This window comes from Engystomops pustulosus, chromosome 2 (assembly GCF_040894005.1).
Source record: "Engystomops pustulosus chromosome 2, aEngPut4.maternal, whole genome shotgun sequence".
NCBI classification, from domain to species: Eukaryota; Metazoa; Chordata; class Amphibia; order Anura; family Leptodactylidae; genus Engystomops; species Engystomops pustulosus.
Genome location: NC_092412.1, coordinates 134,215,972 through 134,242,840, shown reverse-complemented (window position 1 = coordinate 134,242,840; position 26,869 = coordinate 134,215,972). Strand labels below are relative to the sequence as shown.

At 39.9% G+C, this 26,869-nt stretch overlaps 2 protein-coding genes across 3 annotated transcripts; one reads left to right on the top strand and one right to left on the bottom strand.

The window, feature by feature from the left end:
- RBBP4 (RB binding protein 4, chromatin remodeling factor) lies at positions 1–14,549 on the top strand. Of its 2 annotated transcripts, none has more exons than XM_072136571.1 (12): positions 1–298; positions 463–610; positions 691–833; positions 7,934–8,107; positions 8,467–8,582; positions 8,707–8,867; positions 10,311–10,437; positions 11,375–11,452; positions 11,972–12,048; positions 12,745–12,802; positions 12,884–12,994; positions 13,911–14,549. In XM_072136571.1, exons 1-12 carry the CDS (start codon positions 283–285, stop codon positions 13,974–13,976), a joined length of 1,275 nt encoding a protein of 424 aa, XP_071992672.1. In that variant the 5' UTR covers positions 1–282; the 3' UTR covers positions 13,977–14,549. The 2 variants fall into 2 exon arrangements, with proteins under 2 accessions (XP_071992672.1, XP_071992671.1); XM_072136570.1 differs by having other exon boundaries at positions 2–298; positions 691–836.
- Positions 14,550–14,554: 5 nt separating this feature from the next.
- On the bottom strand, positions 14,555–26,482 carry SYNC (syncoilin, intermediate filament protein). Its single transcript, XM_072136572.1, has 4 exons — positions 26,197–26,482; positions 24,527–25,298; positions 20,930–21,054; positions 14,555–14,895 (listed from the first exon to the last, which is right to left on the bottom strand). The coding sequence occupies exons 1-4, from the start codon at positions 26,238–26,240 to the stop codon at positions 14,844–14,846; spliced, it is 993 nt and encodes a 330-aa protein (XP_071992673.1). The 5' UTR covers positions 26,241–26,482; the 3' UTR covers positions 14,555–14,843.
- Between the last annotated feature and the right edge of the window lie 387 nt (positions 26,483–26,869).

Here is a 26,869-nt window from a genome sequence, read left to right as displayed (position 1 = left end):
CTGTGGCTGCTCCGCCTTCGTGACGCGGGAGTCGTTGATTGGTTTCAACTGCAGCTCCTGTACAATTCCGATTGGTCTAGGTTGGCGCGAATGTGCGCGACTCCGGGACACGGGGGAGGCGGGAAACAATAGCGGGAGGAGCAGGCCGAAGACCGGGGACACAAGGGAGGAGTTGGCACTAGCACCGGGACAGTAAGCGGAGGAGCCGGTTGTGAAGAAGAGGAGCTACTTGTTAAGCATAGAAGGCCGCCGCAGCGCTCACTGTTGGTTCAAACGAGCACCATGGCGGATAAGGAGGGTAAGTGTGGAGAAAGTTCATGGTTCATGTGCAGTAGGGAGCAGAGAGGTCTTCCTGGAAGCTCTTCAGGGATGGGTAGCGCAGGGCATGGCCACCTATTCCTATGTGCGGGTAGGACCGTCTTGTAGTTGCTTCTCTGTGGTAACTCGTGTTTCCCGGCACAGCTGCATTTGACGATGCCGTGGAGGAGCGGGTCATTAACGAAGAGTACAAGATCTGGAAGAAGAACACTCCTTTCCTCTATGATCTGGTAATGACTCACGCCCTGGAGTGGCCTAGCCTCACAGCACAGTGGCTTCCAGATGTCACCAGGTGAGTGTCACTACTCCATAACATTCTCAGCTAGAAAGTCAAACTTCTTCTTCTAAAGTTTATCCCCTGTGCCTTCATAGACCAGAAGGGAAGGATTTCAGCATCCACCGCTTGGTTCTGGGCACACACACCTCTGATGAACAGAATCACCTGGTCATTGCCAGCGTACAACTGCCAAATGATGACGCCCAGTTCGATACCTCTCATTATGACAGTGAAAAAGGTGGTGAGTAGAAAGTTGTTTAAGGTAAGGTTCACATGGGATGTTCATGATGGTAGATCTGTAGTGTTTTTCAGGTCTAGTAAAGTAGTAGTAGAAATCTCATTCAGCTGATACAAAAGAAATTGTGCCCTAGTAGTGCCTAATTCTGGATAATAAGACTTTCTAGACTAACAAACATACTTTGGTTTTAGTTGGTGAAACTTTTTTGGATGATTTACATCTGGTATGAAACTGTGCGTGGGTGAAAAAAAGGAGCTTGGTGTTGCAAAATGCCAGATCCATATAAAAAAAAAAAAAAATATATATATACGTATATATTCCCTGCCATGGGTTGGGGGGGGGGGGGGGGGCGTTTTCTGAATTGTCACTTTTAAGTTTTGCACTATGTATGGAATATTAAATACTAACACTAGGATGTCCTGCTAATTACAAACCCTTGATAAAGTTTTTGGCTTTGGAGGGTAAGAAGTTAAAAATGTAAACCTAAAACCAAAAAAAGTCAGCATTGTAAAGGGGACTGGAGCCCTTGCATAGTAGTGAAATGGGATGCAAGTAGTCCATGCTTGCTGGTGGAACAATTATGGAATGAGTAATACTGATATGAAGAACACTCACAGGTGTAGAAAATGTGAGGGAAAGGTGTGAGGGAAATTAATACTTCACTTTTAATAGGTACTCTTAAAAAAAAAAAAAAAAAGGCCCCTGAACCTTTGAAGTACTATTAAAAAAGTGTAATTCATGCTGAAAATTAGGTCTCCACTGTACACATGTATATTTTCGTGCTTGGGCAAAGGACTGAGCTTATCTGTCCCCCCAAAGAAAATTATTATTATTTTTTTTTATTCCTATAAGCTGCCCAAAAATAATAAGGGGGGGGGGGGGGGGACAACACGTGTTGTGATAATCAGTCCCACTGTAACATAGGACAGTATAATCTAGGGATAGTGTGCTTACCTAATATTATGCTGAGTTCGGGTGAACTCAGCACTACACACATGTATACAGAGGCCGGCAGCTAATCACTCTGCTCTTGATCTGTGTATATCGTTGTCTCTAAGATGGGAACGGCCGCAGCAGGAGTCACTGAACATTTGAGGTACTACTAAAAAGTATAGGAATGAGATATGCATGGAGAAAGACTGCCTTATGAAAAGTTTATTTATGAATAGATCAGCTAGTTTATTCGCCTGATTTTATTGATACTTGGGTTTGCAACAATGTTGCTTTCAATAAGACACACCACACTGTTCCACAATATTTACACAAACCTAATTGTATGAGTGGAGTTTCTTAGTATTTGTTTAATCATACAGCAGTGAGGCTGTCTTGAGAACATGCACCGCTGCAGTGACTCCTGCTGCAGCCGTGCCTATCTTCAAGACAATGCTATCCCCCTCTTCTTGGGTAGCTTATAAGAATAAACAAAATAATTTTTCTTTGGGGACCGATAAGCTTAGTTCTTCGTCCAAACACTAGAGTTTTTTACTCCCCATTTTTTTTAAGAGTACATATTAAAAGTGAAGCATTAATTACACTCACACCTTTCCCTCTTCCCCGTTTTCCCTCACATATTTTCTTGCTGGTGGAACAGCTTGTTCTGCAACAATTCTTACATCATTTATCACTGATGTAAGGACTCTCGTCCACTCCACTGCACTGTGCTTGTTCCCACTGACTTAAGACATTGTACCATTTGTCCGTTCACTGTTGCAACTAAGGCCACCCCTAATTTTGAGGCTTAACCTTTTTGCTATTGAGCCACACCCCTTTCATTCTACTGCTGAGTGTCTAAAACACCATAAATATGTGGATCATGGAATGTTAGTTAAGTTAGGATTGACACCATCTTTCCCCCTATGCCAGTGGTGGCAAACCTTTTAGAGCCCCTGTGCCCAAACTTCAAACAAAAGCCACTTATTTATTGCAAAGTGCCAGCGTGGGAATTTAAGCAGTATTATTTCTCCTTCATTGACAACTTTCAATCCTTCAGCCTCCCAAGGACACCAATGGAGTTGAAAGGAGGGCAAATTCCCCTATCATTGTAGGAAGTTTCTGCAGGCAGATTATTTGAGTATTGTCTGGTGAACTTCATTCTGGGGTGATGGCCTGGGTGCCGCCTCTGGCACCAGTGCCATAGGTTCGCCACCACTGCCCTATGCAGTGTGGAGGATAAGAGTTTTAATTTAACTATTAAAAAAAGTTGTTTGTTTTTTTTTAACTGCTGAATGTTGACAATCCCCAGTACTACTTTTCTATGACAGGCTTATTAACACTGTACATAACCTAAAAGATATTTTGTACACAAACTTCTTTACACATGAACTTCCCATGTGAATTCTTAACTTGTATTTCTGGTGTCATGCATTGTGTCTTCATAACAGCATTTTTGCTGTTATGTCTGGACCATAAGGTTAAGGTACAACTGCTGGTATCTCATATGTGTATTAGCCATTTATCTTCATATTATCTTTTTTGAGAGGATGCAAAAGATAACCTGAGTAACCCAAATGTTGGTAGTTGAATGTCTTGATTAGTCATGTGACCTGTCTGACATAATCTGAGGTCCTTTAGCCTCCTAACATTAGAAAACGGTACCCCATGCATGTGTCTGATCAAGTGAAATCTCAGCATGGACTTCTAATCCTCCATGCAGGCATGCTATGACTTTATGTGATCAGATATATGCATGGGGTACAGTTTCCTAATGTTGGGAGGCTAAAGGACCTGAAATGATGCCCTGGTCACATGACCTTATTGCTTAATGCTGAGAAAGTTTGCAGGGTTTGGCCCTGGAGGCCATGCCCACTCCACACTATCTAGATTTGGCTGTGTGCAAGGCAAATATGATTTTATGGGGATCTGAGATGAACACTTCAGCTAAAAGAGGAGTGTTTGGTTAGTTAAAAGGGCTCTATGTGTGATCTCTGTGCTCCAATAAAACAATTATGCTTAATTCTAGTTAAACTTTTTTTTTTGCCAGTGAAGGCAATAAGAGACCTTTCTACTCCCTGCCACGGAGACACGCGTAAACATAATATTAAAGGGGTATTACCACGAAGATAAGGTTCTTAAATGTACTCAGTATAAAAATAACACGGTTTCTAATCCACTGTTATTAACTATAATGCAGCATTTTACCGATATAAGTCCAACCTCTCTCAATCAGTCCTGGTGTACACAATTTCAGTTGCCCCTAGACATGACCTAGTAACTTCTGGGTTGGGGAAACCATATTGGATTTCTGTGTGATGCCGTGCAGCTGAGATTTCAGTCTCTGCTCCCTGCACTGTAGCCCCGGCCCCCTGCAGTCTAGGACTGAGCTCACACGCTCGCCTTCGGCAAGCAAACGGCACAACACGAGGAGAGAAGCTGCAAGTTACAGGTAGATAAGTTATCCAGGGGGAGGCAGGCACATATCTGTGAGAACAGTGACACTGTGTAATATGCATCTCATTATCTCATCTCTGATCTGTCTCGTCTCTATTTGTATGTGTCAGATACTCATACAATGTTCAAAAACCAGATGAAACCAGTTATAAACCTGTACCCTGATAATCTAACTACATTGTCAACTCCCAGAACTGGATGGATCATAACGTGTCTGCTTAGAGATTCCCTGCCCACACCTTGGAATTTTACACTGACCACCCTAGGGTGTGATAGGAGCTAAAACAGCAATAAAACTGAGTAACATTTTAAAGTAAGGGGTTAAAATAATCTTTTTGTGTAAAAATCACTAAGGTCTTGAAATGTCCATTTGTGGGAAACCCCTTTAAGGGTTTTATGGTCTAAGTAGTGGCTGCTGAATAATCTTATTTACTGAAGTTTGTAAATAGTGTATTTTGATGTTTTTCTAAACCATTAATTGTAACACCCAAGTCTCTTAAATGAAACCTACCACTTAAAAGTGGTAGGTTTATACACATATAGCTCTCCGGCATACGTGCGCCTGCGCAACTTAGCACGACCTGTTTCCCCGTGTTAAGTTGCGCAGGCGCGTGTGTGCTGGAGAGTTCGGTGACGTCACCGGCTCTCTAGCACTTTAGAATCCGGCGCACGCATGGTGCGCCGTACCCAAGTGCGGTGTGCTGAGTTAAAGTTAATATAACTTGTAATTCTGCGATAGGGGCTTTGTTCCCCTAACAAAAATATCCTTTGAGCTGGTGCCATGTATATGTGTATAAACCTACCACTTTTAAGTGGTAGGTTTCCTTTAACCTACAGTAAGTTTAAGAGATGGCAACCATTGTGGCTTTTGACACTTTGCAAAACAAACTGCTTTTAAGTTTATTTGCTGCATAAGGTCATTATATACTTAAACGGTAAAGTATTATAACATTTGCCCAACTCTGCACTAAGCAAATATAAGCAATTCTTTAATTTACTCTAGTTAGCCGACTTTATTTACACACACACACACACACACACACACACACACACACACACACACACACACACACACACACACACCTCGGCTGCTCTCGATTTGCCATGCTTCATGTTAAAGGGGTATTCCCATTACAGCAAATTAATGTTATTGTTTGTATAAGAAAAAGTTATACAATTTTCCAATCTACTTTCTGTATCAAATCTTTGTGGTTTTCTAGATCTCTGCTTGCTTTCCTGCTATAGAAAGCTTGTATGTTTAATTCCAGTGGACAGAAATCTCACCATGGTCACAGGTGCACGGCTCATTATAACACATAGCTCTGATTACTGTCTGATACTAACGAGCCGTGCACCTGTGACTATAGTCAGATTTCTGTCCACTGGAATTAAACGTATAAGCTTTCTATAGCAGGACAGCAAGCAGAGATCTAGAAGACCATCAGGAATTGATACAGAAAGTATATTGGAAAATTGTATAACTTCATCATGCAAACAATAACATTAATATGCTGTAATGGGAATACCCCTTTAACCATGGAAAACCGTATAGGACCAGGGGACTTGTTAACTTGTTGGATAGATCTACATACCTGGAGAGGGAGGGGGGGCGGGAGTAACCTCTACATCCTTACACCCCACAATCTCATTGCGCGGTGCCATCTTTTTCCATGGACAGCCGGGGACCGAATAAAGGTCCTCCGCTCTGTCCCGTGCATTCCCTTCTTCATCCAGTCCCTGGCTGGACCGAGCAGTCTGCCTGTTGGCATATGCAATTGCTTAGGCTGACATTCCTAATGCAGTGCAGTAGAACTGTAAACCTGGAGAGCGGGGGCACACGGAATTCTCAACGTGTTTGAAAACCCCGGGGGAGCAAGCACAGAAAAAGGCGCAGACCTAGTGTGATATCGTATTGGTAATGTAACCACTTGAAAAACATACAGTGGAGCCTCTCACCTGGTCTCAGATGAGTGGATGATGGCAGCCTGTCCAGCCTGTAGCCTCGTCACGGGTGGACCCAGGGAACCACTTCGTCGAGGTGGAGAATGTGCTTGATCCTGTAGTGTAGGAAGGTAGTGGCGGACTGGCGCTCGATCAATGAAGAGAATGCAAACAGCCTTGTATAGCAAATGAAGGCTTTAATGTTGCAACGCGTTTCAACTGCCTACTGGAGCTTTCATCAGGCATAAAAACATATGATGATCATTCCAGATATATACACACAAAGGGCACCGGGACCGGATGCTGTGATGACATCACGACCAGGTGACCGGAGGAGGTCAAAGTTCATCTCTACGGTAAGAAGAGGATTGAAAACAAATTACATATATCACAGCATCCGGTCCCGGTGGCCTTTTTGTGTATATATCTGGAATGATCATCATATGTTTTTATGCCTGATGAAAGCTCCGGTACGGAGCTGAAGCGCGTTGCAACATTAAAGCCTTCATTTGCTATACAAGGCTGTTTGCATTCCCTTCATTGATCGAGCACCGGTCCGCCACTATCTTCCTACACTACGGGATCAAGCATAATGCAGTGCAGTGCATTAATATGAACAAGTAATATTTACAGTATTTAACCCAGTTAAAACCCTAACGGAAAAATGTGCCGTAATGTCAGTATCGCCACTTTTTGCTATTTTGCAACATAAAAATCTTTTCATAAAAAGTGATAGGTTGTACTGTCACCAAAATGTTAGCATTTAAAATATTGAAATGGTCCCTAAAATAATTCTTACAAATTTCTTGAAAAAATTCTATACAATATTTAATCTTTCTAACATTGTAATAAAACAAAAGAACACATATAAATGATGCCAACCCAGGGATATGGTAAGTTAGTCTTCCTACCCAAATTGGTTACTATCGTTGGATAAACTGAACATTTTGAACTTTGCCAAAAATCTAAAAAAAAGAATTTTCAAATTTCATAAATTCAAAATATCAACCAAAATTTCCACCCAACTTGAAGTACAACTTGTCAAAGCGTAGTAAGATATTACCAGATAAAGTAGCATATCCGAGTTAAAAAAAAAAAAAAAGGGGGGCTTGGTCACTAAGTGGTTAAGGTCGGCCAATTAAAAGCGGGCTGTTCTGCTTCATATAAATGGCATTAGTGATGCCACAACCAGGAGGTGCCGCCCCACTTCCGATGTAGCTTAAAAAATAAAAGGTTTGTTATACCATGGTGTATATCAGGATAGGAAGAAACCAGCAGCATGATACAGGTATTGTTGGAATTGTTGTGTAATGCTCTCTTATTGTTTTGTTGGTAACTTTACAGTTATGCTTTAAACAGTGCATTTATGGATCCGTGGATATATTATGTTTGATTTATTAATTTGAAATAACATTTTTTTTTTTAATGTAGTCTTCAAGGCAATTTAACTTATTTTTTTCAGGAAGGAACTATTCCCTCTATCTCCACTTTTACTTTCATTGTCAATTAACCTTTTAGGTGCTGTGGTCTGATAACATCACACCATCTGAAGGATTAATGGTTTGTGGTGGGGGCTTATCAGATAATAATGCTGCCAGGATGTCTGCTGTATAAAAGCAGTGCCATCGGAGTGCACCATGTTTAAACTGTCAGCTAAGTGTTTAACTATTATGTTGTTTTTGTTTTTTTAATGAATTTTGTGTATACTTTAGCCTTTTTTTAGTCTTGTTGATCCTCTATAAAATCTAACTTGTTTAACTATTTTATTTCAGAGTTTGGAGGCTTTGGTTCCGTAAGTGGGAAAATAGAGATTGAGATTAAAATAAACCATGAAGGAGAAGTAAACAGAGCTCGCTATATGCCCCAGAACCCATGCATCATTGCAACAAAAACGCCATCCAGTGATGTTCTTGTGTTTGACTACACTAAACACCCTTCCAAACCAGGTAAGCAAACTTGTTCTGTGTAATTATACACAACCTATATTTTGTTACTACAGTTTCAAATGGAATTAACCATCACTTGAGCTTCCAAGAATCCTACCACCTCGGTGCTTGTCTTCGTATCATAACTGTGATTCACTGATATTACACCATTTTATTTATTTATTTTTTTTTTTGTTGTTCTGAAAGATTCAGCACTAGTTCACTCGCTTCTGTTTAATATGTGCCACTATACAACTGCTGAATACCAGTAGAAAATGTTCCCATAAAAAGTAAATATTAAATTATTTTGAGGATTGTAACTGAAGGTGCATTTGCGTTCTTGTAGCATCAAAGACCTATTTTTATTTCTCATGGTATAGATCCATCTGGTGAATGCAACCCTGATCTCCGCCTTCGTGGTCACCAAAAGGAAGGATATGGATTGTCCTGGAATCCAAATCTTAGTGGAAATTTACTGAGTGCTTCTGATGATCATGTAAGTTTTCAGCTTTCTGAATAAATGCTTTCAGTCTTTTGAGGTAATTTGACAATATCTGCTGCAAGTGTATTGTAGTACATTTTGACCCTTTTTTTTTTTTTTTTTTCTTTTTACCTTGCAGACCATTTGCTTGTGGGATATCAGTGCGGTGCCCAAAGAGGGCAAGGTGGTTGATGCCAAGACCATTTTTACAGGACATACAGCAGTGGTAGAAGATGTTTCCTGGCACTTACTACATGAATCCCTTTTTGGATCTGTAGCAGATGACCAGAAACTCATGATGTACGTGAGAAACTGTATAGTTTCATTTGAGATACCATATCAATGCCGATAGTAAGATTTGTTCATATACTTTCCCAGTCCTGTTGTTAGCTGATCTGATAACTCCCAGCTTTTCTTACCAACCGTTGCTGGATTGTTCACAGCAGAGTTTTTTTTTTTTTTTTTTTAATTTATATACCGTAAATGGAAACTTAAGGGGAACCTGTCACCAGATTCTCTAATTATCCTAATAACAAGTTCCCATTGCATTATATTAACTTGTGCCCACACATTTTTTTTTTTTTTTGGCTTAAAAAATAAAAAAAAAAAACATCCCAAGAAAATGCAGTTCGTAAGCCTTCCTTACAGAATAATGTCCGAGGCAAAGAAGGTTAAGTGCTGCATAAAATAAACTTTTATTAATTTTCAGATAAAAGGTTTTCCAGGCAAATAAACGTAATCTCCACACAGATATTGGGTAAATTATTTTTAAAGTTGTCAATGTGATTACTTGTGCTTTTTATTTAATATTTTCAGTAGCCCTATGATCTTGGCTACTAAGCTGGTTTGTTATATATACTGTTTCTAAAGTAGCGGTTTATTGACACTAATGTCAATGTTGTTGTCTACATAGCCTTAGATTGGAGGAGATGTTCACATCAACATCTAGTGTCAATGTTGACATCAACATTGACATCTAGTGTCAATAAACAGCTACTTTAGTGTGTGTGTGTGTGTGTGTGTATATATAATAAACAAGCTTAGCAGCAATTTAGCAGGTAATTTAGGGCTACTGAAAATATTGAATATTAAGAGCACAAGTTATCACTTTGACAACTTTAGTAATCATCTCTACACCGCTTTTGGGTTTTTATATGAAGTTTATTTGCCTGGAAAAACCTTTTATCTGAAAATGAATAATAAGTTATATTTTATGTGGCACTTGGATATGGGGCAATCCTTCTTTGCCCTTCCCTGGGTATTATTCTGTAAAATATGTTGACCCTGCCGGTGCTTTTGTCCTTGAGTTCTGAAAAGTGTAAGCATACCTGCCTGAGCAGGGTGTCTCATGGGCATGTGCTATTCATACAAAGCATCATGTCCCTTACCTCATGGCTGCTGGCAAGTCCCTCTCCCTTGACTGAGTCATCCTCTCCTCTGCACTGAAGGAGGGATATGGGAGAACAGACATAGCGACAGAGAAACACTGCCTTGTATGAATAGCATATGCCCTGGGGTCACCCTGTTCCTCCAGTCAAGATGCCAGGTAGACTTAAAAACTGAATTTTCTAAGGAACTATGTACTTGATTCGGACTTGTTACGAGGTTTATTAGTGAAAATCTGTTGACAGGTTCCCTTTAAGTACTAAATGTAAAAAGGGCCTTGTTGGGACTGATGTAATTTTAACTATTGGTTGTAATTGTTACTTAGCCCCAGTGTTCATGTTGTGTCTCTTGTTGTAGATGGGATACTCGCTCGAACAACACATCAAAACCTAGCCATTCTGTGGATGCTCACACAGCAGAGGTCAACTGTCTCTCATTTAACCCCTATAGTGAGTTCATATTAGCTACTGGGTCTGCAGACAAGGTAATACTTTTTTTTTCTGGTGCACATAAGTTTTCTTTGAATACAGAACTAAAATGGTGGGATTTGGGAAATGGCATCTCCTAAATGAAAGTCAATATCAAAATCTCAGTTCAGATATATTTCCTTAAAGCACAAGGAAAAAACTAAACTTAATTTATTCTGGGAGATTTAATTGGCATTTAAGCCCTGTAGTAATCACAATAGCTTTTCCCTTTACACAACTTTCAAGACAGGTTGCCCTGTTGGTGTAGGAAGGGGGCCATGACAAGACAGGGAGGGGGTTCCTGCCCTGCACACAAAGTATATTGTCTCTTGTTCAGGGGCAGATGATAGCACAATTCTACACAGGTCCTGGCTTAAGATTGTCTGCCACTGCAACATGCTGCTCAATTTACCCTTATATATCCAGTGGGGCAAGGTTAAAGCAGCGCTATAACTTGGTGCTGTGAAAGGTCTGCTTATCCTGTTATACAGGCGGTCCCCTACTTAAGAACACTCGACTTACATACGACCCCTAGTTACAAACTGACCTCTGGATATTGGTAGTTTATTGTACTTTAGTTCTAGGCTACAATAAACCGCTTTAACAGTTATGAATGGTGTCTACAATGAAGCTTTATTGTCAATCCTGATTCTTATGACAATCCAACATTTTTAAAATCCAATTGTCACAGAGACCAAAAAAGTTCTGGCTGGGATTACAATGATAAAATATACAGTTCCGACTTACATACAAATTCAACTTAAGAGCAAACCTACAGACCCTATCTTGTATGTAACCCGGTGACTGCCTGTACTTGAAAATGAGATTATATTTATAATTGTGTATTTAAATTGTGTAGTGATGATGTAAGACTAAAGAACCCGAAAATAATTGTTGCCCTGTACCATTTCATGCAGTATTTTAGTTTTCTTTTGATCTTGTCTTTATTAATAGACTGTGGCATTGTGGGACCTGCGTAATCTGAAACTGAAGTTGCATTCCTTTGAGTCCCATAAAGATGAAATTTTCCAGGTAAATACATTTCCAGTTCATCACACACAGATTAAATTATTTTTAATCTCCCGTTGGCAAGCTGCTGAATGGTTGATGGATTTAACAATTTTTTTTTTTTGTACAATAAACCATCATGTGTGTACTCCATGGTCTTTAAAGTGCAGTGGGATAGAATGGTGCCTTATTGGATTGGTATAATTAGACATTTCTAGGTAACATGGGTTACTCGGAGCCTGAACAAAAAGCAAAGTCCGGAAATGTTAGTGAATGTCCAAACATTTAAAAAATTCAACCTGCTTACCTCCATTCTCCAGATAGATGTTATGCGCCATTTGCATGAACAAAAGTTGGGTTGGAACCAGGTCATCTAATCTTACACATGAAATTCCAATAAAGAACCGTCAGTAAAAATTGCTTGCACATTTTGAACCATTGCGATTCTTTATGCAATGAAATGGCTCTTATGAAAGATACTATTATACAAGTTTGTGCTTCTATACATGAAAACCTAACTGCATTCACTGAATTTACCTATAGGTGCAATGGTCCCCACACAATGAAACTATTCTTGCATCTAGTGGAACTGACCGCAGGCTGAATGTCTGGGATTTGAGGTAAATTGTAGACCACCTTGCGCACCTGCTTTACTATAAGGCTACATTGACATCACGTTTTATCCTTACAATGTATGGTACAGACTAATTCCAGTGTATAATACTTTATTCCTTTCCACACCCCCCCCCCCCCCCCCCCCACCTTTACCATTCCATGGTTGCTGATGTTTGGGTGTTTTCCCCAGTGTTCCACAAAATGACAGTGATATCACTGGGGTCCTACCTCTTGATGTGTGACTTATATACTCAGAGGAGACTGGGGTGAAGCAGTGTTGCTGCATCCCACCTGAACTCGGTCTTCAATGGCCTTTGCTGAGCATGCATGTACAGGTCATACAGAGGCAAATATTATTCCTCTGTTTGTCTATGGCAGTGGTTCTCAACCTTTCTAATGCTGTGACCCCGCAATACAGTTCCTCATGCTGTGGTGACCCCAAACCATGCAACTCGCAGTAAAAACACAGTAAAATTGCGGCTCCGATGGCTTTAGGCGACCCCCGGTTTTGGTCGTTCAACCCCCGCTGGGGTCCCGACCCACAGGTTTAGAACCACTGGTCTATGCGTATGCTCAGCATTTAAAAAAAAAAAAAAAAGTTTATCAGGTATTTGAAAGTACATTTTGGCTCTGTGAACTGATTGCCATACATAATCCCCCTGTTTAGTTTCATGAAGCCTAATATGGTTTTCTTTTTAAAGTAAAATTGGAGAAGAACAGTCTCCAGAAGATGCTGAAGATGGCCCCCCTGAGTTGCTGGTATGTAGTTGTGAGAAGGTTTGAAGGTTTGAGCACTAAAGATATGCATTGATCAACTCTTTAAATATTTGTCTTCCTTAGTTTATTCATGGAGGACACACTGCTAAGATCTCTGACTTTTCTTGGAATCCCAATGAACCTTGGGTTATATGTTCAGTATCTGAAGACAATATTATGCAGGTTTGGCAAATGGTAAGCTCTAGTTATTTCATTTGTTCGATGTAAGATATAAGGGCTGTTTCACGTTAAGGTGTGCAGCCTGTGTAAACGTGCCATATGGTGGCACTATCCCACGGGCTGCACACAGTGCAGTGGACGGGAGTCCGTGCATTATACAGAAATTTAATGCCGGGATTTCCCCTCTGCCGGTTGAACTTCATGTAAAATAGCCCTGATAGATTTTGGACGCAATCCATCCCAATATTAAAGACAAAAATGTGGGTCCCATAAATGGGGATCTTTAACTGTGGAATTTTAATTTGCCATGCCTGGAGCTTTTTAACATTAGATTGACAGTGGATTGTATCTAAGTGTATCTACCAATACAAAGTCCTCAAACAAAGTTTGACCCCCTTTTTCGTTTTTGTTTCCGCTTTTCGCTCCCCTCTTTAGAAAAAAGGTTTTTCAGTCTACAGAGTTTAAAGCTTGTTTTCTGGAAAACAATTGTTCTTCCTAGTGGCATTTATTTTTCAATTTTTGTTACTGGGAAGCAGAAATAAATCCACATGCAGTAAATGTGCCAAAAAAATATTTATTATAGAACTTTTTTTTTTTTTTTAAATGGAGCTGTGTAAGGTGGCATTTTTTTGGATCTGTAGAAGAGCCTGCTGACATCGGGCTTCTTTACAGCTCCTGCTAGTGTTGGCTCAGCCCATGAGCTCGCTCCATACGTCCTTAACAGACATGTGACTTACATATATGTCACATGTTGTTACGGGGGGTAAAGTTGAAAAGTGTTTGTATATATTTGCTTACAATTTCAGTTGCTCTTAGTTTTTGTTTTTTGTTTTTTTTTGCTACATACTTTAAGCTCTCAGTATGTTGTGACTGCAAAAAATAAATTTAACTTTAAAGACGCTACATTTGTTCTCCCTTTTACTCCCCACAGGCTGAAAATATCTACAATGATGAAGATACGGAGGGTGGTGTAGATGCAGAGGGGCAGGGCTCCTAGTTGTAATTATAATATATATACTTTTTTTATTTTTCCCTGGTGCAATCTAGCGGTGTCTCCAGATGTCTTTCTATCAGCACTTAGACCTTGACCTTACTGTGCTACAAGTTCTCACTCCTCATACACCTCATCTTGCTTTTATTCATCTTGGTCAGAAAAGATCTCTTCAGTTTTATTTTATAAATATTTTAGACAAGGATGTCATTTTAACTGTGTACAGTTGTGGTTTTCAATTTTTAACAAAGCAAGGAGAGGATTAAATGAGGGCTTGTCAGACACTGTGCCTTCAGGTGCACCTCTTTGATTTGCAGAGTCTAGAACCAGGCAGCTTCATGCAAACATTCCTTATATTTTTCCACTGGAAAAGTCAACTTTGCTCCCGTTACTGTCTAGGACGAGCTCCTTCAGCCCTTCCTCATGTATAATTTTTTATTATTGAAGTATATATTGTATTTTAGACTTGTCATTCACCATTTTAGTTGTGCTTAATTTTTATGAGGGCGCAGTAATATGCTTTGTACTTGTGTGGATTTTGCTGTCTGTCTTGCACAGAAATAAATAGATTTAAATTTTGTTCTGCTTTTATTTTATTTTTTTAATGTGTTTTAACAAATGAATGGTGGAAAATAGTAAAAAAAAAAAAAAATCTACATTGTAAAAATCTATCAACATGAACTAACATGAAAGCTTTGTTTTGCCTCCGTTTCTTGCTTGAAATCATAACCACATATTCATACAACTTTGAAACTTGAGCAAGGCACTTCTGTGAACGCTGGATAGAAGTGTTCAATTTGACCTTGCCACAGCTGCTGCTTCACTGCCCGCTTCAAATGTTACAGATTTGGACTGTTCATGATCTTCAAAAGGTCATTTTTTTGAAACCATCTGGAATAACTGTCCATATAGTTCAAGACAACCTCTGTAATAAAAAAAAATTCAGTATAGCAAGAATGATAAAGAAAAAAATTCAGTATTTAACTTTTAATCTCCATTTTAAAGCCATGGAGTTGTAATTTTAATTTATGTTGTGCATGTCACTGACTACTGTATTTTTCTGACAATAAGAAACTTCTTACTATAGGACGCATTCCACATTTTAGGCTTCCAAAAAACGAAAAATGTTTTACACCAATTTTAAAAAAATCCCTGTTGGTCGCACTACAGCACAGCACACACAGCTCTACACGTGCACACAAACCTCCGCCCCCTCCCACCAGCACTGGGAGATCGGGTGCAGCGCTATATCAGGGCATCAACCGATCTCCATTACAGCAGTCAGGAGGGTCTGGGAGTGGTGGATCCTTCTGACCTTCAGTCTATAAGACGCAGGCACTCTTTAGCAAGAAAAAAAAAATCTTGCTAAAAAGTGCGTCTTAGTCTGAAAAAATATGATACTTCATGTTATACATTGTATACAATCTAGAATCTAAATATCAGTAGTTCTGCTTCATGGTTCTTCTGAGGTGTTGCAGCATGGAGACTACCAAGATGGGGAGAAGAAATATACAGCAGTGAGTGCTGGAGGGCAATCAAGCAGGGGAATATCTGCAGCCTTTTGGAGAGAACAGATCAGCACAAATTGACGTAATAAACCACTACCAGTATGTTGTAAAGCCTGCTGAACACTTTCCAGATCATGATCACTTTCATGGCCTGGTGCGGTGACTTCATTCAGAAAATCTACTTTAAAGTGAGGTGTAAACTGTTTGTATGAAGTCAAGGTGGCATAGATTTTAAAACTGTAGTCAAGCTCTCTTCCTCAAAGCCTCATTCACTTTTATTCATGGTACTGCTTCTAGAGACATCACTAACCAGATCTCTCTTTCTATGACAGAGATGGAGGCTTTCAGAGCTCCTCTCTTAACGTCAGTGTTGAACTCTCCTCCTCCTCTTTCACTCTATATGACCAATTTAGTGCTCACTTCAAAGTTGATTTTCTGGATGATGGTACCACACAGGATCAAGAAACAAAAAAATAGATGGTGGTATGCTGCTTGAATATATTCTTTAAATGCTTCAGTCTTGCTGACCGCTGGTGTTGCATGGGGATGTCAGTTATACATTTACAGCCGAAAGCCACTTTAGCTCCGATGCAGAGCTAAACTGGCATCTGCTCCATGCTGTGCTAGTGGAGAGTGGCAAGTGGTTAAAGATGTATTCTGGGAATATGAATATCTGCTACAAAACAATCTCATCCGCATACAGTCCAATGTAATACTTCCTTAAAGTTCAGACATTTGACATGACTACCTTCATCCACACAGCGCCATGCCTGGCTACACCTTGTGCTATATCCAGTCCTGCTCTGCCTCATGCTCCTCCACATCTCACGTTATGGACCCGATGAAGGGAGCTGTTTGCCCCTGAAACGCCTACTTCAATCTTTGAAATAAGCTAAGACCCTAATTGAGAGTTGTGTCCTACAATCCATCCCCCCCCCCCCCCCCCCTTGAATATTTCCAGATTATGGCATAGGTCTTCCAGCTACCGGGTCACGCTGCAGTCTTGTTGACAAACATTACCCATTGGGTATCACAACATTTATTTGCCAGGAGTGCCATCTATATGTATCCAATGTGCTGGGGTTTTTTTTTGGTCCCCCTAATATGTCTCTCCCTGAACACAGACATGTTTTTATACCTAAATGCTTGAGTTCTGTAAGTAGTAACACGTTTTGTTACTTACACAACGCAAGCATTTATCTCTAAGCATGTCTGCATTCAGATATCAGGGAACAGATTCTCCAGATGCACCCAAAATGTAATTAAATCTTGTGAAGGTCCAGCATTTGATAGCACATGTGCAACATGATAGCCCCTCACACCTTTCTTATTGTGCCACCCTGGTTTCCCCCTCTCATTGTGGGCCCTCCTGATCTTCTGTACCCCTTTTCACCTCCCTCCTCTTAATGTTGTTGCTTGGAACCTCCCTCTTATTGTGGGTTCCCTGGTATCTTCCTCTATCATCTCTCCCTCTTTTTCTGACACACTTTCAACTCTACCTCTCATTGTGGACTCCCCACATTTTCTGGACTACATCTCATTTTACCCCATTTTTGTGGCCCCTCATCTCCCTCTTTTTGTGGCCCCCTCTCCTCTTTGTAGCGTTCTTTTAAAAAAAAAAAAAAACACACACACCACATGCTCACTTTTTCACATTCCCCTGCTCCTTTCCTCTTCTTCTCTGCTTCTGTGTACAACAGGCCAGCAGGCGATGATGTACAGGCATCTGCTGACCTGCTGCGATTTTATATACCCCACAGAATATAAACCCTCATACAGCTCTGCAAATGGAATAAGAGAAATTATGGCATTTGGGAGGAGAGAAGCAAAAAATAAACTCTTTGTGGTGGCAAAGAGAAGGTTAAAACTTCAAGTTTTTGTTGGTGTGTAATGGGCCGTAGATTAATAGAAGGGACATCCATGTTGTAGCAGATTTAAAAAGTACCCAATTTAAAAAGCGTCCAGGCATTTTGCCACTGTTCACATGGGAGATGTCTCTTCTTTTCGTTTTTTTGGGTTAGAAAAAGTCAACATAGGAAAAAGAGGAGGAGGACATACGTAGGGTCCAATTAAAATGTGAGGCGTTTTGGATTTTTAAATTGGGTACGAGAGCCCCGTCAGGTTTGAATTTGAGATCTTTCATTTTTTTTTATTGAGGTATATATTCCTTTGGGGTTTTCCTCATCTCATTAAAATGTTTATGCTCATATGAACATTCTGTGTACTGTACATACTGGCGTATAAGACTACTTTTTAACCCCTTAAAATAATGGCTACAGTGGGGGGTCGTCTTATACGCCGGATATACGAGGGCCGCACTGTGTGAGGTGTTTTTTTTCCCCGTCAGCGCGTAGAGAGCCGCTTCCTGGGACCGCCGCGCATGCGCGGCAGTCCGCCTCTCACAGTCATTAGAAGAGGCTTAGTACGCGCTGACGGGGCGGCGCGCTGTATGCTAATGCAGCCGCCCTGTCACAGCGGTCGGCGTCACAGAGCTGGGGGTCACAGGCGGCACTTACAGAAGCATGTCGGATCTTCATTAATATCGCAGCTTACAGTTATGATCACCAGGCACTTGCTCTCTTGTTTGTTTTGCAAAGTTTTAAGCAGACTTTTTTTCATTTGGGAGAGGGGTAGTCTTATACAGTGAGTATATACCAAATTCTATATTTTTAGGGCAGAAGTTGGGGGTCGTCTTATACGCCGGCATATACGGTATATTTCCCTGTATGTTTATATATGTTGTTTCCTCAGTGTTTTTGTGTTGACTCTTACCTTTCCGGCAAATGTAGTGATTTTACTATGCAACGTTATAATACTAAATTGTTAACTCACTAGAAGGATACATTGTTGCGATTACATCACGGGGAGTATACACAGAATATTGTCTACAGTTTTGGGCACCAATGTATAAAAAGGACATAGAACTGGAACAGCTGCAGAGGAGAGCAACCACGATTATTCGAGGAATGGGGGGACTAGAATACAATGACAGGTTACAAAATTTGGGGATGTTCCGTTCAGAAAAAAGACAGCTGAGGGGGACCTCATTACCTTGCACCCTGACATAATCCTGTAAACTTTACGCAGATAATTATCACACAGAGGTCTCACATATGAATAGAAAATAGTCCACCCACATTTAAAATTTGAAAGAATGGCGATAAATGGGGAAAAATGTGTGGCAGTCACTCACCTAAAAAAGTCAAATTAGGAAAGGATCCCATTTTGCTATCAATGTTTCTTGGAAAGAAATCAGATATAGCACAATACCTCCCAGTAAAACGACCAAAAGGGTAGGGATTATTGATCATCTCTATTTAGCATGGAAAAGCACTAACAACCTCTCAGTGCAGACAGCTCAGGTGTGTTCGTCTGTGGATACTCCCCAAAACGAAGACCCACGGAAAAGGATCCACTTGTTAGATGTTCTGTGCACAATCGCAGCTTGAGTGAATTTGCCAATGGACCTGATTCAATTACAAATATTATATTTTTCGGCTTCTCCGTGCTGTAATTAAAATAACACAATAGTGCAATATCCGGTATGAATACTCGTATGAAGGGTAAAATGTATTTATTATACTCACAAAAGGAGCAATATAAAAAGCCTTTTAAAAGTAATTTAAAATGGAGTTGCAGATCATCTGGAGCTCCTACCCGACTCGAGTTTTGTCTTGTTGGCTTTTTCCAGGGCGCATTCACCTACCCTTTTGGTCATTTTACTGAGAGGTCTTCGCCATATCTGATTTCTTGCCAAGGAACATTGATAGCAAAAAGGGATCATTTCCTAATTTGACAGAATCCTGTGCTGCATTGTGACTTGTCATTTCTGGGCTCTCAGCCCCCACCTGTGCTCATGTACAACTCCTCCCTCCTGCTCTTTCACTCACACAATGACAGATCTCACAACATGGGGAGCTGACATCAATGTGGAAGGTAGGAGTTGTACAGGAGAACAAAGTTGGGGGCTGAGAGCTGAGGAGTTAGACAAATCACATGTTTTTTTCTAAAATGCAGCTAAAGTAAAACAAACTTGGGATTCAGAACATGATTCTATGAGGGTGCAAGGTAAGTTAAAACACACAATTATATTGTAATGCAAATGCACAGAGAATGCAGAAAGAATGCAATCCAGCTGCAATTGGCTTCTGCAACCTGTGTTTAGTGAAAATGAAGTTCCTGGTGACAGGTTATCTTTAAAGACCGTCTGACAATATTCAACTATATTCAATTACAGACATATAAAGCTCTGCTTACATATTTTTAGAGGTTGAAAAAGCCATGTCAAATGTTTTACGTGGTGCCTTGCTAGAACATTGAGAGACCAGGGTGATGTCATCTAAGGTCCTTTAACCAGTAACATTTGCTTTACTCAGTAACATTAACATCTATATCATGTGTATGATCACATGAAGTCACAGCATACATCCATGGAGGCATGGGAGGGAGTAGAAGTCCATGAAGGCATGCTGTGATTTCATGTGATCTGATACATACATGAAGTACTGTTACTGGGTAAAGGACCTTAGATGACCTCATCCTGGTCACATGAATCATGAGGAAGCATGGGGAAGAGTAGATGGGAGGAGCCGGCTGAGCAGGACATGTCCCCTCTGATGCCATGTAGGATAACAAAGTTAATTTTAGGGAAACAATTTTTAGCTTAAATAAGGGTGGCATTTCATTAAATGGGCTCCATGGGAACCTGTCACTAAAAATGTGGTGACAGGTTCCCTTTAAGAACTAATCCCCAGTGTCTTACACATAGTCAGCTGGAGGATAGTACCAAAATATCCACAGCCCAGTGGCTAGTGATCCCTGTTATACATAGGTCATTAAAGGTACAGAGGCCTGGAAAATGCAACATAAGACAACTCCATTTGGATGAAATGTATGCCTTTCCCACTCCACATTTCAGCATTAAGCAGGATTTTTATCTAGGCATTCAAATTTAATTTATCTGCCATATATACACCTTTTTCAATTACATTATTAAAAAATTTACCTGTGTGAAGATAATTTCCAATAAATGTAACCATGTTGTCCCTTATAAACTAGATAGTTGTCCTTGGACACAACCACCCTAGCAGCAGTAGCCAGACATGCACTATTGAGGCACCTGAGCACCTGGATTCAGCATTCATTACAACAGGGAGGCTGTGGGACATAAAGGAACTCCCAGCCATTTCATATGAAAACACAATCTCTTTGTGCCATCGATCCAGCAGCTGTAGTTGCATCCAAGGACAACAATCTTGTTTCTAAGGGACAACGTGGCTTCATTTATGGAAAATTATCTTCACAGGGGGAACATTGTTTTAATAACATCAGTAATTGAAGAAATGTATGTATGGGAGATACATTGAATTAAATGTCAATGTTCAGATGAGAATTCCCCTTTAATATTGATCCAGATAATGTCACCCTGATAAACAGTTTTATGAAACATACTTGTAGATGGCAAGCTCTTGGGCTAAACTTTTCTGTAGTTCTTCAGTCTCTTTATTCTGATGCTTCTGCAGCTCAACTGAGATCCTAATCTCCCTTCTCCTGTCCTCCAGTTCTTGCAGCTGTTCCTAGATGGAGCATGGGAAAGTTTTTAAACATTAGATTTAACCAGTTCTTTATTAAAATCAGCCACCTACACATTGTAATTAGAGATGAGCGAGTATACTCGTCCGAGTATACTGCTCGGTCGAGTATTAGCATACTCAGACCGGCTCGTTACTCGGGTGAGTATCTCGCCGACTCGACATCGAGCAGTAAATTAATAAAATAAATTGAATAAAAGTATTTTAATTAAAAAAAAAAATTACAGATGTTTCCAGATGTTTTACTTGTAAGAACACATTGAAATAACACTATTCTTCACTTTCCAGGTGTTCGCGCATGTCTCCCGCTAAGTTAGGAGATGTTCGGAACATCTGAAATGTGAAGAATAGTCTTATTTCAATGTGTTCTGCACTTAAATGGTCCTGTATTCACTGTTTTTAGTGTTTTAATTCTATTCTTCACATTGCAGGTGTGCGCGCGTGTCTCCCGATAGGTTCGGAGATACGCGGGCACAGCTGCAAAGTGAAGAATAGAATTAAAACATTAAAAACAGTGAACATCTCCGAACTTAGCGGGAGACACGCGCACACACCTGGAAAGTGAAGAATAGTGTTATTTCAATATGTTCTTACAAGTAAAACATCTGCTAACATCTGGAATATTTTTTTTTGCACTGTTCTTTTAATGTTCTGTTTTATTAAAAAAATGCTCGGATCTCCCATTGACTTCAATGGGGTTCGTTATTGGAGACGAGCACTCGAGCATCGGGAAAAGTTTGTCTCGAATAACGAGCACCCGAGCATTTTAGTGCTCGCTCATCTCTAATTGTAATCCATGACAAACCCCCACCTCTGTTATTACCTTAAAGGGGTGATCCATGTTTTACAAATTACTGAGGGCAGTACTGGAGCGGGCAATTTAAACATAACAAACATGTACTCACATCGTCCGGTGCTGCCGATGTCCCGCGCCGCGGCCGATCTTCTCTGTACGCCGGTTTCATTATAAGGGCGCACAGGGAGCTTCCAGGCGGCCGGAAGCTCCCTGTGCGCGGCTTCCGTGCCCCTGTAAACAAACAGGGGCACAGATCGAAGGGTCATTGGCGGCTCCGGAAGTGGTAAGTGGATGTTTGTTATTTTTAAATAGCCCTCCCCAGCCTGGCCCTCACTAGTTTTTAAAACCCGGATAACCCGTTTAATTGTTGCAACTCACTCCTTCCTTTAGTTTCCTCCAACCCCCATTTTTCTCATAATTTTTTTTTCCTCCTCCTTACATATTCTTTTTTTTTTCGCTACATACTAAATTTTGCAACGTTCATAATAGGGTCTTCCCTTCAGAGTGTTTTATTATCAACAGATTTAATGGAAGGGAATGGGCTGAATGGAGGAGCTACCTCCAATATCTGTAGACTGTATGTTCTACCACCACATATGAAAGTCAATTATGAATGCAAGTAGATTACGAGACTTAAAGGTCATCTACCACCAGATTACTAGTGGTAGACTCTCCACATATTGTATGCTAGTTACTTTAGGGGGTTGCCGACACTCCTTTTCTTTGTTTCAAGACTAAGAAGAAAAATAAGTTTATAAAGATATGTAAATTAACCTAAGGCGCTCATGCTTACGTAACCTTCTTAGTTAACGAGCATGATTAGGTGGACAGGCTACCACCAGTAATTTGGTGGTAGATGTCCTTTAATTTCAACATTCATATGGAAACCTTTGGTGAAAGTCATGCAAAATCTGAACTATCATTCCATCATTTGTGCAGTACAAAGTTATATGTTAGTGTGTGACCACTTGTGTAGTGTTTTGTTTAGTTATTTGTTTGGGATTATTAAATAAATTAAATAGGTAAATAAAATAAAAACATCTGACTATCCAATATAAAGTGTCCATGTCACATCATTTAGTAGAATGAACTAAGTAATACAACCATAAGAAAATACAGCTCTTGATTGATGTTCAAAATAGTTTTATTGGAAGGCAGCTCACTCCGCTATTAATAGACTTGGCTTCAAGTATATTTTCAGGTATGTGTTGCCACTTAAATTGGGAATATAAGAGGTCACTACTTGGGCTTTCTCCTGTCATTTGAGCTGAACCCCAGTTTTGCCTGTCAAGGACAAATGGTGAGTGGGCAGGGAGAAAGTGTGAAAGGAAGTTTTATAGGTCTCTGCCAACAAGTAACATATAAATAGGTTGTATCATCAAGTGTATTTAGGTTATCAGAAGTTAATGTTAAGTTTGAGAGACATTTAAAAGAATTTGGGGGTAAGACGTGTTAGGCTATACCTGGTATCTACCTGTATATCTAACATTAGGATGCTGAGCAGCAGTGTACATCTGCCTCCAAGACATGCTTTCTATACCTGAGTCAATGGAGTTCTATGTTCCCAACACAGTCATCAGATGTGTATTTTGACAATAAAATGAGCATTATTTTTTTCTGTTTTCACAAATACAAGCATGATAGTGGGGGCCCTTTCTTACATGTAAGTATATTTTAACTGATGTTAAACAAAAAGGTTCTGTATCTCTCCAATAGAAAGATAGACCTTAAATGACAATAAGGTAATCTGATGTAAACCTGTCAATGATATGAGCCTTTACTACGGATAGGTCATCACTATGATAAACCACTTTAAAATCTAACTAAACTTTAAAAATGTATAAATCATTAGTGCATATGATAAACTTTGTAATGTACTTTATTGAAGGAATATGTTCCTGTGTACTTATTTTTCCCCTGCCTTTCTTCCTTATTTAGGTTTCAGCTTTCTGTCTCCTACGCCACTTAGCTCAGGAACCTAATAAAGTGTGTCATGTTTCTTAATATCAACAGACAGACCCCGGATAGTCTAATGCCCTTGAGTCATCAAGGGAAATATGCTCTAGGTATGGATAGAGCTAAACAGTAGCCTGCTTATCTGTTCAAAGTGGACCAACCTCTGAAGGCTTTCAGATAAACCACTCATTACAGGAGAAAGAGCAGAGAAAAGGTTTAGAGAATTAAGTATATTACAAAATTTACTGTTATTACCTGCTTTAATATGTCTGAAATATTTTTCAGATATGCACCTGGACTTCATACAAGTAAAATAGGGATTTAGCAATATTACAGGCAATAGTATAGGCTATTCTCATATAAAAATACATTTTATATAATTTTTAAGAACTGTAATGTTTATAAACAAGAGGAAATTAGCTATAGGCCTGATACTCATTATTATATTGTGACTGCAAACCACCTATAAGCTATCAGATTTTAATTTCAGATATACAAGTCTGTAAAATTAGGTTGTGGTCTGATTGGTTACCTTAGGCAACAAATATATTTTTTATAAATCTTTGCATGTTTGAAGTGATCAGGACTTTAGTAAAATGTCCAACCTAAAAATCAATATTATGTATTGCATATGCACAATTCTCAGATCCATTTAGCAACTCACAAGTGGTATTTTTCTAATCTTTTTCTAAATCCATAGCATACCCTATATAGCGGCACTTCCTCATCCCTCTTCCTTTTCATGAGATGAATTTGTTCTTGTAGACTGCATTTCTGAACCTGTAGCTTGCAGGCCTCTCCCTGGAGGGGCCTTAATTCCTCTCTTAGGCTCTGTAACTCTTCCTGTGCCTGCCTTAGGGCCTCTGTCCCTCTTTCAGCACGCTCCAAAAGTTGAAGAAGTTTGGATTCATAATGGTCTTGCAAGGTACTATGTTGTTCCTCAGTCAGGCTTTGTAGCTCTGCAGAAAGTCGTCTCCTTTCTTGAAGTTCACGTGAAATTCGCCTGCGTTGTGGAGCCCTAAGTCGCTGCTCCTCCTCCTGTGTCTGTTGAGTAAAGGTAGTCCGGAGTTGGGAAAGCTCCTCTGTCAACTGAGCTGCAACAGTCTCTAGTTCTCCATGTTCTAATGTTTTCTGAGCCAATTCCTGTTGCTGAGTTTCAAGTTGATATTGGCATGCAACACTTTCTTTAGTTACTTGGAACAATTTGCGGCGTATACCTCTTATCTCTTCCCTCAAAGTGTCCCTCTCCAGTTCTGCTCGAGCCCTCTGTCCATATGCTTGCACTACTTCTTCATGTGCCTGTTGTACAGCTTCCAAAGAGGGCTCCCGAAGTAAGGCTAGCTCTTGTATGAGCTCATCTCTTTCCCTTTCCAAGTCTTCCACAGCTGCGATACAATACTGGAACCTTAACCCGATGTCCTCTAGGGACAACAGATGTGCACTGACTGGTAAAGAGGCACTGGGATCTGCAAGTTCCCTGTAATAACAGACAATAACTTTATTCAATGAAACTGCCTTTTAGCATTCAGAAATGCATATATACTCATAACTAATAAAGCACTTAAAAAGCTAATAAATAAAGGAAACAAAACCACTCCACCAAACATCACATATAGAGTATAATACAAATAAACGTGTATGAGGAAGATAATGCAGGAGTGATAGAATAGAGGGGATAGCTTGTGGGTTTCAAGACTGTAACATTGTAAGTCTAGACCAGCATTGATGGCATAAATTTTCCTCGGTGCCAGCAGATTCAGAAATCAACTTTCATCAGTACCGCTTTATGTTTAAATTCTCATAAAAGTTAAAAAATGTTCTTCATGTTATCTAAAGTCTTTCAAAAATTGGGAATTTCAATATGACTTCAGCTAAACCCAACTTGTAGTTATTTCTTGTGAGTCATTATTTTGTAAGCTACCAGCTCTGTAATGATTCCATCTTACAATTGAAAATCAGTTAACTGTATATTCAACTAATGGAGGCCATACTACACACAAGAGACATTATTTATCACATCTATTAATGTCGGTTTCCTTTCTCTGCTGACTTGTAAATGCATTGCTTCTTAATGCTAATTCTGATCTTCTGCCTGTGTGCCATTACATGAAGTATTTGTGCGGTTACTTATAGAAGCTGTCAGCCACAGCAAATTTTATATACCGGTATTGCCTTTCTCTGCATAGATTTCCAGCATGTATTTCTAGATTCCCTATACATCCCTATGTTGTCATCTTGTGTAGATGTCTATTCTGCCTCGGTATACAATGTATACAATGCTTGCTACTGCACCTTTTCTTTCACCTGCTGTTCACCTTGTTAATACTTCTTACTCCATAGTATCTGCTTTGTTGCAGTTATATGTAAAATCTTACCTCCTCTCTTGGGAGTGTTCTTCTTCCTCCTCTGGACTGGACATTTCATCTGCACAAACTGACTCCGCTGTTATTAATAAACGGTGCAGAAGAGCCTGTGGGTAATGTATCCCCCTTCAGAGGCAGGGTGAGATTTGTAAACTGTCACTTTATCTTCCCCATGCTACACACAGAACTTGGGCCCACAAGTCTAGCTGGGCACGCCTGAGATGACACTGCAGCTCTTTTCTTGGCAGAGCTATAGTTTGCCAAGGGTTAATTTGTACAGTGCCAGAAAAGCAAGGATTGGCTTATCCAATAAAAGTCTTTCAGCTGCACCCAGTGTGCTTGGACAGGCTCAGTGAGATGCCTGTTCTAGACCAGCTGTAGCTCTATTTCACATTAGCAGCTTTTCGGTTAAACAAGGGAATTGGAAAAAAAATCACATCTATTTAAAACATTAGTTCTACGCCGGTTGTGGCACAACCTTGAATTATTTACAATTGTAATGCACAGGGAAAGCAGTAAAATCAAAGTCCACAAGAAAATGGCACAACAGAGTTTTTTATGCCAATCCCACCTTCTTTTTATTCTATGTCAACTTTATAACTAATCTCCTATTTATTAATTCATTGATGAAGTAGTTTTTGAGTACTCTGTTATTAATTTATTTTTAATAGAGATGAGCGAACAT

What these genes read in the sequence shown, in the direction of transcription:
- SYNC (XM_072136572.1), bottom strand. Translation starts at nt 26,240, where the DNA reads ATGTCCAGTCCAGAGGAGGAAGAAGAACACTCCCAAGAGAGGAG. An exon ending in AGGAAGTGCCGCTATATAGG is followed by an intron (nt 21,055 to 24,526) that starts GTATGCTATGGA and finishes TGCTCCATCTAG; the next exon opens with GAACAGCTGCAAGAACTGGA. An exon ending in CAAGAGCTTGCCATCTACAA is followed by an intron (nt 14,896 to 20,929) that starts GTATGTTTCATA and finishes TTTTTATTACAG; the next exon opens with AGGTTGTCTTGAACTATATG.
- RBBP4 (XM_072136570.1), top strand. An exon ending in TGGCTTCCAGATGTCACCAG is followed by an intron (nt 611 to 690) that starts GTGAGTGTCACT and finishes GTGCCTTCATAG; the next exon opens with ACCAGAAGGGAAGGATTTCA. An exon ending in TTATGACAGTGAAAAAGGTG is followed by an intron (nt 837 to 7,933) that starts GTGAGTAGAAAG and finishes ATTTTATTTCAG; the next exon opens with AGTTTGGAGGCTTTGGTTCC.